General features: G+C 36.0%; 1 protein-coding gene and 1 long non-coding RNA gene across 2 annotated transcripts in view; one reads left to right on the forward strand and one right to left on the reverse strand.

Annotated features, from left to right (window-relative positions):
* LOC136800698 (uncharacterized) overlaps window positions 1–15,626 on the forward strand; it is a 52,359-nt gene extending 36,733 nt beyond the window's left edge. Inside the window, exons 10-16 of the mRNA XM_067057354.1 lie at window positions 2,123–3,148; window positions 3,380–4,590; window positions 4,801–4,903; window positions 5,249–5,399; window positions 7,886–7,923; window positions 13,321–13,383; window positions 14,971–15,626. Coding sequence (XP_066913455.1) covers window positions 2,123–3,148; window positions 3,380–4,590; window positions 4,801–4,903; window positions 5,249–5,399; window positions 7,886–7,923; window positions 13,321–13,383; window positions 14,971–15,542 — 3,164 coding nt within the window. The 3' untranslated portion in view covers window positions 15,543–15,626. The remainder of the gene's footprint in view (window positions 1–2,122; window positions 3,149–3,379; window positions 4,591–4,800; window positions 4,904–5,248; window positions 5,400–7,885; window positions 7,924–13,320; window positions 13,384–14,970) is intronic.
* Window positions 1–15,901, reverse strand: part of LOC136800699 (uncharacterized) — a 164,801-nt gene that overhangs the window by 126,862 nt on the left and 22,038 nt on the right. The gene's annotated exons all lie outside the window — the stretch shown is intronic.

Raw genomic sequence — 15,901 nt, forward strand, 5'->3', positions numbered from 1 at the left:
TGGCTTGGTATACTGATTGCTCAACTAAACACGATCCGTTCAGGGGACAGTTGGTTTTTATCCTGCAGTTACACATTCGGTTGTCTACGTTCTCTCGTTTACTTCGTCTTTCAGAATGTTTTTATTGTGGCTCTGTATGATATTTTTCATGTTTTTGGTGCAATGCTGAAAATCGAAGTATCATATTTGGTGGAATTTGTTCCAAAAGCTGAATATTTTGTTGAGTCTGTTATGTTTTGGGAAGTGCTTAATTATGAGTTGCAGAAACCTTCGTGCAACTTTCTTTTCAACGTTCTGGGGGTTGAACCAAGTGATTTTACGCTATTTGTACGATTATAATAATATAAATTTTTACGATCGCCCACGTCGTAGGTTTGGTCATTGTTAACAATCACTCCAGCCACACTTATGTTTGTGAGAGACTATTCCATACCAGACCTCCCTAATTTCTTGGTCATGGGCACAAAAACCATTCAAATTCATATTTTTGTTTTCAATGGCTTCATCCAACAAAGTTCTACGGAACGACCTTTCTTTATATAATGATCGTCATTAATCATGAGAATTTTTATTGTTGTGGTTAGAGGTATTCGAAAAATGCGCAGCATAGTTGAATTGCTAACAATGAACAAAATTACTGACATCAAAAGTGTGACAATGGTCCAGTAATATGATCCATGACCAGATCAACTGTTGGTAGACTTTTTGGACCTACCTGGTGGTCCTATAAATTAATCGTCTGTTACAAGCTTTTCTCGAGATTTCATTATTAGTTTTTTCTGATTTTCTTTGCACAGAGATGCGTATTAATAATGCCCAAAACATGGCGGAGTCAATTTTTGAGAGAAATTCTTTTCCGACCGAAAGTGCCGGAAATCGCCATTTTTCCAGATTTTCTTTAGTCTTAATTGCGTTATTTTTTATTTTTTCCCATATTTTTTCCATTGATGTCTATATGTTCTCTCATTTGGCTAACTTTCATTATCAGGTAGGTCCAACCAGCATGCAGCTTGTTTCGTTTTATTTTCTTTTTCAAACAATATGCTTACTTCAAAGTTGTGATTTTCACTTGAATTCAATTCCAAAGCTCCTTATAGGTTCGCGAGCTTCCGGAATCAAGGAAAGCACGTGTTGTATCGATGGTGACCATTGATGTCTTTACAATGGCGGTTTCTCCCGCCGCAACCATATTATTTTGACAAAGAGTTCCGAGATGTTAATTCAATCCACAGCGAACGCATAACTTTTCTTGAAAGAATATTTTGTTTGGGTTTCTCCAAAATTCTCCAAGCATCTTATGTGTTTCTACGGCTGTATCAGAAAATGCTCGTAACAAAGCTGCACTGTATGTTGGCGATGTTAGATTGTTCATTTTCGTGTAGTGTGACTTTATCATGAATCGCTTTCGTCCATATCTGAGTATTATGACAGCAACTTTGTAGTTTTCATATTCGTCTATTCCAAGCCAACAAGACTTCGCTCGACCGATAATTTGACTTTTCAGAAAAATTGAATTTATCTACGTCGTGTAATCGTTTGTGTAGATTCAAAAGTGCCATTTTCATCGATTGCCCTTTTATTGTTTTTCTTACCTTCTACTGTGAGGGTAGAAAGGTTTCGAGGGTTTAAAAAAGCGACCCTAAATGGTTCGCAAGATCAATTTTTACTTAATAAGCTAAATTTTTAGCCAAGATATCTCGTGGTGTAACTAAGAAAATCCTGTAGACAATTTCCAGTTAATACTTTTCAATGCTAATCTTTTGATCCTTGTTGAAGACTGTAAATGTTCCTGTGAAGCCAGTCACCAGGAAATATGTTGGAGCTCGTACCAATTTCAGGGGTCCCGTGACGTAATTTTTAAAAACGACCCCATTTTCGTTATCTACTTTTCAAAATCTTTCAAGTAAAACAGTTAAAACTATAAAATGCCCAAAGAAGGGTCCAAAACTTTTCAAATCAACTGCAGATTTTTTTGGTGGTTCTTGGACCCATAACACCTATGTACTAAAAATCTAATTTTACTAGACTAGAATCATTATCGGATTTTTTCTTAGCCACAAGAGGTCTAACATCGTCCAAAGTTTTTCTTAGGTCACCAGATATCTAAATTTTCTTTTCACAGATCCCTCTCGAAGAATTGGTCTCTTGGAAGGTTGTAAAGTAATGTTGATAACCCATCCCTTTGGAGTGGATCAAACAGCCTCAAAATTTGCAAGAACCGACTTATTGAAACCTATACAATTCGAAACCGGTGTCGGCTCAACTGAAGATTCTCTCTCCAATATACCTTGCGATCAATATGTCAAAGATAACTTTAAAAACGATCTTGTCCAAATAGTGACCCCGGACATCAATCAATTAGAAGATACCTCGTTAAACTTGAAGATAGCACATCAAGTTCTTGACAAATTTTCAAGATGTGTTTTGCTAACTCGTGTGGATTTTGATCATCATCTTCTAAAAACCTTTTGCTTCGATAAAACCCAATTTGAACCATATGGACGATTGGTACAAAATGGAAAGGATATGGTTTTCTATCCTCTCGATTATTCATGTGTAGTCCTTATCACCTTACCAATTTACGAAAGAGAACCTTTACATAAAATTCTTGATAGGTCCAGTGACATTGTCAAAGCTTATTTCCTTTTCCATAAAGATCTTTATGAAACAAAGCGGTGCGGAACAGAAACGGAACGGAAATTCTTTATCGTTAACATGGTAGCAGCTGTTCATCACAAACAAGAGGATCTTGAAAGGTTTGGAGATAGTAAACTTATCATTTCTAAAGAAGATCTTGAAAATGAAAACGTTGGCTTAAGAATACAAGCGACAATAAAAGAATCGAAAATATCGAAATCTGAAGGTCCAAGTGAATCTGATGATGGTTTTAGCGAGGATGATGATGATGATGACGATGATGATGATGATGATGATGATGATAACACAAAGGGCCCATCGAAAAAAGATATAACATCATGTCCCACAATGCATATAGCTGGCCGCTCCCTCGTCCTTGAAGCTGTTGTTGAAGATCAATCTCATATGCCGAAAATCAATGATACTGATCATAACAGGATTTGCAGAAAAATTCTTAACATGTCACAAAGAAATGCTATTTTGAATCCAGCCAAGAAAAAAATAATCACAGGTAATTTCTTCTTGACCAGTATTTTCGCGCATCAGTTCTATCACTTTCCGTTAACGTTTCTATGTTCGTGACGTGTTCGTCTGCCAGAAGCTAAATCAAAGTTCAGTAGAGCGAGTAATATTTTGAACATTTGCATGAATAAGGTAAAAACTTCGACTCGCTTTTGCTTTAAGGTTTCTCAGAGCATTTATGAGTTTTGAACTAATTATTTTTATTTAATCGTAATTTTAGGGCCTTTTGGTTGTGGAAAAAGTGTAATTGTTCGCCAGGCTATTAAAATCTTTGCAAAGAAAGAAGAAGACATCGTATACTACATCGGATGGGACGAATATACATTATTTCATGTTGAAATGGAAATGTACTGCAAGCAGCTTGGTTTAACTAACGTTAAATGTGTGAATATAGCTGATTTATCCCGCAAGCACAACGCCAACGGAGAAATGTCACTTGTCAATTGCCTGAAACTCCTTCGGCAGGAAAATCAGGGAACGAGAGTTCATGTTGTAATTGATGAATTCGATGGTGAAAAATTTAAACCTGGTCAAAGTCCAGAGAGTGAGCAACAACCAAAAAACGAGCTACTTCAAGTTATAACAAGTCAATTTTTCAAGGAATCGTTTTTCTTGATTTCACTTCAAAGTTGTCTTAAAGAGCGTGACCTTGTTTCAAATAATGAGATATCAAAGGAGCTATCCAGAGATTGTTTCAAAGATATACCCGAAGAAGACATGTTGAGACTGAATCTACCTAAAACAATGAGATACACATCGAAGATCAGAAAAGTCGTCAAATTCATCTTGGATGAAGGGACAAACGAAACCTCGTACGATCTCTCTGTTCTTCAAAACAAATCCACACCTGAATCTGCTCAAAATGAATCAAAAATCAGTGGAGATGCTGTCAATTTTTTGCCAATACAAGCTGAGGAGGATCTCAACACTGGAACCTATTCGTCTTCTGATGAAGTGAACAAAAACGGATTTGGAACGTCCAAAACGGATTTGGATTCCTATTTTGAGGATTATGGGATCACCACTAACCCATCCAATAAGAAAATCCATAACCATTTTAATTATCCTGAAAATCTAGGTGATGGTACTGGTGTGAAAGGTACGAAGCCAGTCCTCCTTCGGCTTGATACATTATCCGGTGAAACAGATGGCCGTAAACTGGCTCATTTGATGCGGAGTATGTTGTTCAAGAAGGACAAAACTCCGAAGTCTGTTTTTAGCAACCTCATGGTAGTCTGCAATTCAACAGAAATCGTTCCTTGGATAAGATGGGCATTTTATATGCTAAAGGTCGAACATGAAGAGTATCTGTATTACATATACAGGCGACCGTCGCGCTCAATAGAAGAAAAGAGAAAGCTTGTGGAGAGATGGAAGACTCGTGTTTTACTTGCTGATTGTATGGGATGCCGTGGGCTGGAAGCTAAAGAGGTAAGAAAATCATTTAACGAATATTTTAAACTTTGAACTTGCCCCAATAGAATTTATGATATTAATATGCACCACTTTATTAACTTTCGTGTCTTCACTTGAGTTGTTATTACGATGTTCGAAAGAAATTATTTCTCTCGATACTTACGGTTTGTGTTTTCGCCAAATTAGAACTATTAGAATTTTTCCTTTTTTTCCCATATTTTCTAGGTGGTTGTAGTATGGGAAGAAAGTGATTACCACAACCGCCATTTGTTGGGAGAAGCACTATCAAGAGCTAGATCAAAGTTGTATATGGTTACCGTCAAAGCAGGTATACTGTAATATAAACTACAATCACCGCCATAATATTTGACACAAGAGAGGGATTCCCTCAAAATTTCTAAGTCGCAAGTGATTTTTGAGTAGAGTTGGAAATTAGAGTTTTAACTCTGAGTGCCTGTACATAATCCCACGTTTCCCAGTTTTATTTTCGTGAAAAAGACAAAAATTCTTGAAAACGCGGAATCAAATAATTGCGAAATTTAATTCGATTAAAGAAATATCTTTTTTGTAGGCTCTTCGAAAATAAACTGGATATTTTAAAACGTCCTTTGAAAATGTTGTGGCAAGAACCTTTACTAAATCTTTTTCACAGTTAGATCTTCTTTTTTTCTAGATGATCATCAGCAAAAAACGGATTTGAGTAATGTAATTGACAAACTAATGTCCAATAAGAGTATTATCAAAGTGGCGAAAGGAGATGTTTTAGAGATTGCCAATGATACAATTACTCGACCTATTACAGACTTTCGAGGTGAAACGAAATTGTAAGTATTGTCGCTTTTATTGAACCTACCTCTCGGAGGTCCTTTAATTTAACCTTTGTTCGTTTGTCCGTCCGTTCGTCTGTTACCAGCTTTTCTTGGGATTGAACTATTAGTTTTATCTGTTTTTTTGCATAGTGATGCAAAATGACAGTACCCAAAAAGTGACGGAGTCTGGTTTTCGAAAAAAGTAATTTGGGGGCAAATTTGGGCCAAAAAGTACCTAGAAATTGTTTTTTGTAGATTTTGTGGAAAATTGCTTCATTAGTTTTTGCAGACTTTTTTGCATTAAAAATCTCAAAAAAGTGGCTGCAGAAGTTTTTTACGGAAATTTTTTTTTGCTGTAAAAATCGGATTTTCTTATTTGGGGAAATTCCTTTTCACCATTGTTAAGGAAAATGAGCACTTCTCGCGATTGCCTTGGTAATTTTTTTCACAATGATGTAAAATGGTAATGTTAAAAATCTGATGGAGCCCTATTTTTCAAATTTGGGCCATAAAGTGCCTAGAAATTGGGTTTTTAGACTTGAGTCCCTTCCTCACAGACACGGTGGGCGGAATCCTTCTTTCTGGAATAATTGGAATAAAATTATACTCCAATTTTTATCCTCGCTGAAAATAATCATCAAATAATCAAAGATTCAAGTAACTTTTGAAGATTCAAACTTTAGAACAGCTAAATAGATATTAACCCTTTAAGAGCCACGGTAATTTAAGTAAGGGAAAGTAAAGCAGTCAGGCCTACTGCGTGGACCTGACTAAATAATAGAAGGTTGCCGAGTGGTAAAAATTCAAACTAATTCGCTGGAGGACAGAATCAAGTTGATCAGGGCCAAATTTGGAGGTTCTTGGATCACTCGTTGACCAAAAATGGTCAAAAAACGGTCAGAATCTCAAAAAAGGGAATTTTTGTCAAATGTTTGCATTTTTTTACTTTTTAGCTTAAAATCTCGCTGAAAATACTCACTTTTGATTTTTTTTTTGCTTGACCATGAAGCCCAATCCGATTCCTACGAGTTAGACCAAAAATGACGATTTCTGACTCAAACTGGGCATTACAGGAGGGCCTCGCCCTCCTACATAGTCCATGTCTGATATATACGACATTGGCACTTAAAGGGTTAATTCGTAATAACTCAAAATACAAGCTAGCCTTTCCCCTTTCCAATGTACAGAGTATAGATTAATAACATTTCTAGCTTTCTCAGAGGTCACGGAGCCTAATTTTCGAGAAAATAAATATTTTGGGCAAATTTATGCCAAAAAGTGCCTCAAAATGGGTTTTTCTCAATACAAACTTTTACTGAACATGCATCATCGTTTTATTGTGCTGTTCCATTAAATTTCCATACAGGGGGTTGGACGAAAAAAATTTTCTCAGAATATGTGGATACCCCCTGGAAAATGGCAAAATTTGAAAAATAATTATTTTTATACCTTTATGTGAGGGTGGACCAACTAAAGTCAGTGTTCTGGAAATTTAAGAATAACATTTTACCCCCCCCCCATGGAAAAATGAAAAAATACTCCATTAGACCCCCTGGAAATACTTCCTATGGTACATCAAATGCATAGATTTAAGTAGAGTCACTTTATATTTAGTTAGTTAGTCAAATAAGCACGCAAGGTCGAGTTAGAAAACTAGGTCAGGTTTAGGTACCTCACCAAAAACTAGCATTTTCCCCCAGTTTCTTAGTGATTTCCACTTTGATGATTTTCGAAAAAAAAAGAAGTCTTTCAGAGTGTTCTGACGCAACAGCTAGAGCTTTGTCAAAAAGTCGAATGTTTAGAGCCCGAAAACCTGGACTCCAACCCAGCAAGCACACGACGTTATTTTAACGTTTAAATAACGTTATTTGGATGTCATGAATGTCAAATGGATGTTATTTTGACGTTGTGTGCCGGCTGGGAAACATTAGAAAAAATCGCAAAGTAAAATACAGGGTCGGCAAAAAGAATATTGTCAGACAAAATTGTGAAATTCTATAAACGGATTAATCGGAGGGTTCACTTCTCTTCTCTCTCTTACTGCGAACACAAACAACCTTCTCCCCTAGTACGAATAGGGTTAATGTGTTTGCATGAATTTTACCAGGATTTTTAACTTTTTGTGACGAATTTTTTGACGAATTTTCTTTCTTCCATTGAAATTCAACTTTCAATTTTTAACGTATTTTTAGTACTTTTTAGTTCATTTCAGCAGAACTGTTGATCTAATGAACCTAGTTTTTTCTTTACAAGGGAAATGGATTGGTTCTCTTTAGAATTTTTAAAACTCGAAAAGATTTGATTGATAGAGAAAAAGCTTTTGTGTTGCACACCCGGTACATTTTTTTCCAAATTGAAAAATTTAAAGTGCTAATGAATATGGGGCTATTAGAATTCTCACATTAAGATAGAGGACATAATTGTCTGAGAGTTGGCACCGCTAAAATCCCTAAGACAGGTAAATCATTGATTATAGTACTTATGTTTTTCTTCTTTTGCAGGGAATGGAAGCATGATGGAACGTTAACTGTTTTATCAGGTATCCCATTGAATAATTTTACTTTAAGTAAAAATTGACTAGCTTGAATTGTTAACTATCGCACGGGACAAGTTGGTATTCATTACCTTCAGAAACTTAAAAAAATTCGACTTGGCTCTAAGCTCCTAAAATCGAATATCTAAATGAATCTATTGTTATTGCAATCACTTAGTTCTCTATTATAACTAATACAATGTTAAATGTTTAACTTTAACGAACGTTAATTTTTACAATTATTAACTAACTAATTAATTGCCACCGCAGCGAGCACAGCGAGCGTAGGTGGCTTCATAGTTTCACGAGGTTGTGCAGATGGTAAAAATTTTCGCCGTCTTTTTTTTCTTTTTTTTTTTGTCGTACACGGCTAGCCCGTATTTATAGTATTCCGTACATTGGGGGATTATTACCGGAATGTCTGAGATGAGAAACAGAAACCGGAAGAACTATAGCGTGGGTGTTTGGCTGCGGGCGTACCAAGGCCAATATTCTAAAGGTGGACTCAGTCACAAAGATAAGAAACAGCGTTTTTTTTAATAATTAAAAAACGTTAGTGTAAGAAGTGTAACCAAGCCTTTGTAAACATTCATCGTGAGAACTTTTTAATGGCTGCTTGATTTCACATGCTTTTGAACCTTGCTGTTTACTGTATAAATTTTTATCATGTTGTCTGGTCTGGAGTATTTAAAGAGGTTTATTATTCGTTTAACACTAAGTATTTTATGTTTGTGTAGTTAGTGAATGCACCAATAAATTGATAATGCTCAGTAAAGTAGTACAAAACGAGTTAATTTTCCACAACAACAACACTAACAGCAAACAGCAACACATAGCCCTCTTCTTCACTAAAACTACAAACAGCACAGGAATGATCTTTTTTTCCTTTTTTTCACCAGGGAATTTCAACAACCAGTCATTAGACCACTTTTCCATTGCCTTGATATCGTGCTGAAGTCTAATTGCATCTTAAGCGTTATTTATTTCTTCAACCAGCTTTGTGTCATCGGCAAAGAGGAACATTTCTGAGTTGGTAACTTCAGCTAGACCATTGATGTAAATAACGAAAAGGAGTGGACCTTAGACACTTTCTTGTGGTACACCACTATGCACCTGGCATTTCTTAGATAACTTTCCATTGACCTTCACATATTGGTAACGATCGGACAAAAATGCTTTCATCCAACCAAGTACCCATTCTCTGATACCATACGCTTCGAATTTCTTAGTAATCTGCGGTGTCAAAGGCCTTTGCGAAGTCGAAATAGATTACGTCAACAACCTTATCATTGGATATCGAGTCCGCACATTTGTCTAAGTAGTGAAGTAGTTGTGCCACTGTCGATCGCTTACCCATGAACCCATGTTCTTTGGTTGATAGCAGTTTCTCATTCGTGAGGTGCTCCATTATTTGTTTCTTTAGGATTTTTTCCATTACTCTACACACAACTGATGTTAAACTAACGGGTCTATAGTTTTCTGCAAGGTTCTTTTTTCCTTTCTTGTAGATCGGGGACACATTTGCAGTCTTCCAATCATCAGGTAGTTTACTTTCTACGAAGGACTTGGCCATGATAGTATGTAAAGGACCGGCTATGTAAAAGGCCAGCTTTTTCAGCATGACTGGGTGAATCTCATCAGGTCCTAGTGATTTATTAGGATTCATACCTTTCAGTTCCTTTCTGACCATGTCGATTGTTAGATCGAATGCTACATTTGTGTCTGTTCGTGATGGAAACTCAGGTAGTGATCCAGCAGGTTCATTCGTAAAAACACTGCAAAACTGACCCTGTAGGATGTCACCTTTATCCTTGCCAGTAAAACGAAGTGATGATTTATCATTTGCATCAAGGAGAAGAGGGGAAATTCCCGATTTGTTCTTCATCGAGTTCTGGATATGCTTCCAAACTTCTTAGGGCTTCTTTTTGCTTGACCACAAATTCATTATTCTAGTCTTCTTCTTTCTCGTTTGATCTTTCCTGTAACCTTGTTTCTCGCAGTAGTGTAAATAGCTCTATTTCTCTGTTCCGAAGTTGTACTTATTGATATTATCCATTTGCGATGAAGACGACGTTTTTCTTTTAAGCTTTGTTGAATATCTTGAACGATTGCAAAACTTCCTTTTTTCTGTAAGCATGTTTTCTCTTCGTACGAAGAACGTACCGATTTCTAAGCTCGAATAATTTATCTCGCAACATCTTCCAGCAATCATTTACGTTTTCATTTCCTGCTTTTTGATGGAAACCTGTAACCCAGTCAGAGATCTCAAGCTGTCCTTTCATTGCTTCAAAATTTGCCTTATTGTAATTATAGTGTTCATTATTGCATTCTGTTTCAAGGTAACATTCGAACGTAAATGATAGAACACTGTGATTTAGTTTTAGTTTTTATTGAATATTTATACAGGATTACGCAAACAGTTACAAGTATCTGATATTACCTTTGGTCCTGTTATAAATCTAAAAAAATAAATAAATTATAAGTTAAATAAAAGGCATGCTGGCATAGTTTACGAACGTATTGAATTTGGCTATGAAAAAGCACTTGAAAATTAATTATTTGAATGAGGAGTTAAATTCGCTATGAAAGTAGAAATTACGATGTTAGATCTCGTTTTGATTGAGAGGTGTACGTACTTTCCAATGTTGGAAAGGCATGAGTAAATGATAGTAAGGAAAAACACGAGGCATAACACAGTATGAAAAATAACTGAGGCAAACATAAAATAGAACTAATAGAGAATATATTAAACTAAATATGAAAGGTTATACCCGCAGAAAAACCACGCTGTGATCGATAGATACTTCAAAAGGTTATCTTAAAATTAATGTAAACAAGACTAAGAGTATACATGTATGTGAAGTCTATTAATACAGTATGTCGAGACTGAGAATATTAATACTGAAAAGTGTGACGCAATGTGTAAACTCTGAAAAGGAGAAAGTACCCAAAAACAGTGAAATTATCATATTCAAAATGTTAAAAAAAAAAAAAAAAAAAAAAAAAATAAGACGGAAACAAATATTAGATAAAATATCCTAAACGCCTCTCTTTACTATCTCTGGTAAAAGATCATTACGTAGTGTTGTGGTGTTGTAAACAAATTGATACAGAATATTAGGGATATAGTTAAATGTAGCAACGAGATTGAAAACCAAAGCCTCACTAGATCCAAAAATAAATTATCCAGAAAAGAGATAGTGTAGTGGCAAGTTAAAGGCTAAGCAGAGGCACTATACTTAAATAAAATTGAAAGTACCTTCCTCCCATAAAGAAGAATCCACGTCGGGCAACTTCTAAACGAATTTTGGGCAGACGAATAAAAGCATTTTGGTTTCGTGTATTGACACCGTGGTTATTTTGTTCGAAATGATTAGCCAGCAACACACTTGCTTTACCCAGCATACATTTCTTCACAAGGCAACATGCTTGACGCTTCATGACATTCGATGTCGGCTCGATAATATGGCGATCTATTTGCCGTTTGTTAATGATCCTTCTAGCCCTGCGATCGATACTGCCAAGGCGGTCGATGCTAGATCTGTTGAGGTTTAGGTTGGTGGATGACCCGTAAAGGATGATAGTTTGTACCATAGCACGAAATATTTGGTAGGCTGCGAATGAAGTTACGTTCGATCGAATTAAAGTCAGTAGCTTTAAACGTGAAGTTGATATCTTAATTGTTTTTTCAAAATGTTCGGATAGTCGAAGCTCTGGGTCGATCAAAATTCCCAGATATGTGTAGCTGGTAGCGTTGTTAATGGGTGTTTCACCGTAGAGTAAATTCAGTTTGGGAGAATCGTGCAATTTCTTAGCGGTGGAAAACAACATCCCCTCAGTCTTTCCTTTTTTCAGGTTAACGATAAGTTCGTTCTCGGTCATGAAGCGTTGGACGTTGTTGAGTTCGGCGTTTAGGATGTCGTTGACTTCTTTGGAGCTTTTCGCCGCAGTGTAGATGACTGTGTCGTCTGCAAACATGATCGTTTTTATCATGCGATCACTCTTATGAAGTGGTGAAAGATAGGAGATGTTACTAACCTGGCTTTCTTCATTTGTCAGAATCAGGTCAATAAGTGATGGCGTATCGGTACATCTAGCTTTCGTTGGTTCATTGACGTGTTGGTAAAAGAAGGAGTATCTTAACGCTTCGATAAATTGTTCGCCTTCCTTCGTGTCGTCGTGAGGAGTTGACCAATTTTCCCAATTGATATCTTTGTAGTTGAAGTCTCCGACGATACACTTATGACTGTATTTCTTATTCATTTTCTTCAGAAGAAGATTAAGGGCCGTATTGTTTTTTGCTGATGTTAGCGTGTATCGAAGTCCAACCGACTTCGATACATACATCCGAAAAGCAAAGAATCTGCTCCTTTGAGTTTGATTTCCAACAAGCATACTTCCTGAAATTCACTGTTGGGTGTCATTTCAACTACATTTTTGATCGATTTATGTATTAAAACGATGATTCCACGTCCAACATTATTTAAGGTATTTGTTTTGTAGGGTTCGGAGTAGCCTTCAATGTGGTAGTCTTGTATGAGACGTTCCTTTTCGAATGTTCCGGTTTTACTTCACAAATTGCAATGATATCGGGTCGTTCTTTTGAAATCACTTCATGTAGTTCTCTTTTCTTTATTTTTGTTAGTTGGTTTGTTTGCATTAGTATATACTATGTTAAGTTTTTTTCGTTCGTTAGTTTGTTCGTCTTTCTTCCTTGTTACGTCTTTTTTTCGTCTTCGGTTTATTGCCGATCTTTGAATCCGTTTTTTGTAAAACCCCGCACTCTCCAGACTCCATCTTTTTCGGTTTGATTTCGTGCCTTAGCATCTATTCTGCCGCCTCTTTGTACTTTTTTTCTTTGAGCTTGAGTAAGATCTTCGCAAATGCTCATCCCCTTATAGGCATCGATTCCTTTTAGCGCTGGGAGATTTCCAAAAACATTCGTTTTCTCTTCCTCACTGTTCAGAGTAACAATGAGGGGACGCTTTTTTCCGTCTATTGATTTACCAATTCTTGAGATATACTTGCTGTTAACTTTGACGTGGAGTTTTTCGATGAGTGTTTTTTTGGTGGCATCCTCTGTCGTTGGATCCTCAACACCATGGATGATAATGTTCTTTGATCTTCTGATCTTATCCCTTTCTTCTGCTGCCTCCTCCTCGTGAACCTCTTTAATTTTAAGTAATTCTCGAATTGGTCTCAATTACTTTCTAACTATTTTTTACCATCACGGTAAACAAAGAAAAAAATAAATAAGAATAAAAATGACGAGAGCTGAACAACGATCGGCCGGTAAATCGACCTTCAGGAAGTATTATACTATTTATAATCTTAACGGTTATCTTAGCTCGAACAAATTTGGTTATGAATTCTTTTTGGTAGTTTACTGTTTTACTTTTGTAGCTATTCAGCCACAAAGACGTTTTCGAGAACCCGATCAAGGTCAACCTCGGCAACCGGGTACTGGTACGTATGCATAGTTTTTGTAATTCATTTAACTTGAACATAAGCCATACAAGATTTGTGTAGGAAATTAATGCAAATGATAGATATTTATAATAACTGACTAAATTGCGACTAACTCTTGAAAAACCCTTCCCCCTTAATTTAATAGGATATTTTTTCGCGAGGATTAAATTTCGCGGCTGACCTCATCCTCGAAATGTTAAGATTTCTTTGGGACTTAATTTCACTATTGAGAGACGATATATTTTCACGATTTGTGCCTTTAACTGTCTTTAAAAATTACAATTAAGACTTAATTTCGCGGATGACACGCAATCCTTGAAATACCCTTTAAGTAATATGAACGTTGATGAAGGTTTTTCAGGTCTTGTAGAAGCTTTCGACATTTTTATTCGGTGGAAGGGAATGTTTGCCACACTATTTAGTGTGATCACGCCCGTTACGTATCATAAAAGTGTTGTTGATATATTTTAGCCATCCAAACCTTTCTCGATTTCTTCAGTGATTTCACGATTGATAACTTCTTTCTCAGTGAAGGACACATCCCGACGTAAAATTGACATCATATTTGAGGCTTTATACTATATGGATACCTGACAATGATAGCTAGGATACTAACTTCTCAATATCTGTGTGATCAGTGTAATTTCGATTCCTTCCTTTGAAATTTTATGCACTAGGGGGGGGTATCTACTATGGGGGAGTGGACGATATCTCAAAAAATGAGAAAAAATGTCGCACCCCCACCCTTAACCTGGAAACTTTTTTCTAACCCCCCCCCCTCAAAAGGGTTAAAATACTTTCGCACCCCCCCCCCTTGCAAAAGTTTTATCCCCTACACTCTAGCTGACTGATTAATAATGTGAGGGTTATACTTGCTTATAATCACTTTTGGATAAGGGCGACTTGTCACATATAAATCGGGTTTAACTACAGTAAATTTCCAGATTGTGAGTGATCGTATAAGCCTCAATATCAAAATGTTGTGGACTCGTGTGGGGAGGACTACATTATTATATATAGAAGGCAACAAGTGGCTTGATTTCAAAAGTGTAGGGGCAAAGAATTTAGTTGACTGATTCTGCCCAGAAATGAGGCTTTCAATGTATGAATCTAATCATATGGGATTTAAATGTAAACTTTTTCTTTGCATATAAATCTTAATATCACAGGAGTAATATTTTCAGTTGCGTTTAGAGGTAATAATTTTATCAGAGATTTAAGAGGCGCATACCATGGTTTGCGCCGACAGACTCCTGATATGTCTATAACATGGCTCTTTTTCGGAATGATTCAGCCCAGAAATGAGGCTTTTGTCTGAATCATATGGAATTTAAAAGTAAAGATTTTCTTTGCATATACAATATCTTAGTTAAGACCTATATGAACCGAAATAGTGAGGCTATTGCGGTAAGGTTTAAGAGAGACTTCAATCAAATTTAAAACGTTAAAAATATTAGAGCAACAAAAGCATTAAAAGAGTCGTAGAACGGGTTAGTTTATGATTAATTTAGCCTAAATACACTCGGATATAGTTTAATAATAATAATAACAATACATACATACATACAATTTTTTGTATTTCAGTTAAAGATCTAAAAGTTGGGGAAATGGGCAGTGAATTTTCTACATTGGTTGACACAAACAAATATTGGACCAAATGCGTTTTGGCCCTGAAAGTACATGGCCAAAAAGCGTTACTGCGTGTTTTCCACAATGATATCGGTGGTAATTATGCTGGATTACCAAAAGATCCAGCCCAACTGTACAACTTTTTTAACCAGCCAAAGAACAGAAAAATTCTTAATAAACTGAAGAGTTCGAAAACTTTGAAACAGGATCAGTTTGACCTGATTTTACCACCGAACAGTAATTTATGTAACTCAAATTTATTCGATATCATCCTTATTGTTTTACTCGTTATTAGTTTTGTGAATATCCCTGCACCTTTGGGTGGTTGGAAGAAAGTACCAAAAGCAAATGATCAATCTCTTGCAGCATTTGTTGTGTTAATTCGAAACCTTATGAACCTGGTACTGCATAGCTCGTTAAAAGATTCTGACGAGCCGTACTTTAAAAAGATATGGAAAGATATAAAAGACTGTTTAATTGGATTACAATACGATCAAACTATGCTACAAGATTTTGACGAGCTGTAAACAAACAAACAAACGACAAGTTGAAGTAGACTTTGTTGAGGGGCTTTTCGATGAATTGGAAGAAGAGATTAAGAAAAACTTAAAATCTATATAATTGGCAGTGGAAACAAGAATGCCTGTCACTTTTGATAGTCTGATATAATTTCGAAAAACTTTTTTGCTTGTTTTAGAGAATCAAAAGCGCTATATTTGAATGTATTCTTTGTTGAAAAATTTGCGATTTTTTAGCGGTTAATTTTGCGATTGTAAAAATTGAGCTTTTTTCTACTTATGCTACAACGTTCATTTTCACACCAGTGGTAGTTCAATCTTAGGTTAAGAAGGTTGTCAAATTTCAAAGCAAACGGAAAAGTCCTTTT

This window comes from Clytia hemisphaerica, unplaced genomic scaffold (genome assembly GCF_902728285.1).
Source record: "Clytia hemisphaerica strain Z4C2 unplaced genomic scaffold, Clytia hemisphaerica genome assembly, whole genome shotgun sequence".
NCBI classification, from domain to species: Eukaryota; Metazoa; Cnidaria; class Hydrozoa; order Leptothecata; family Clytiidae; genus Clytia; species Clytia hemisphaerica.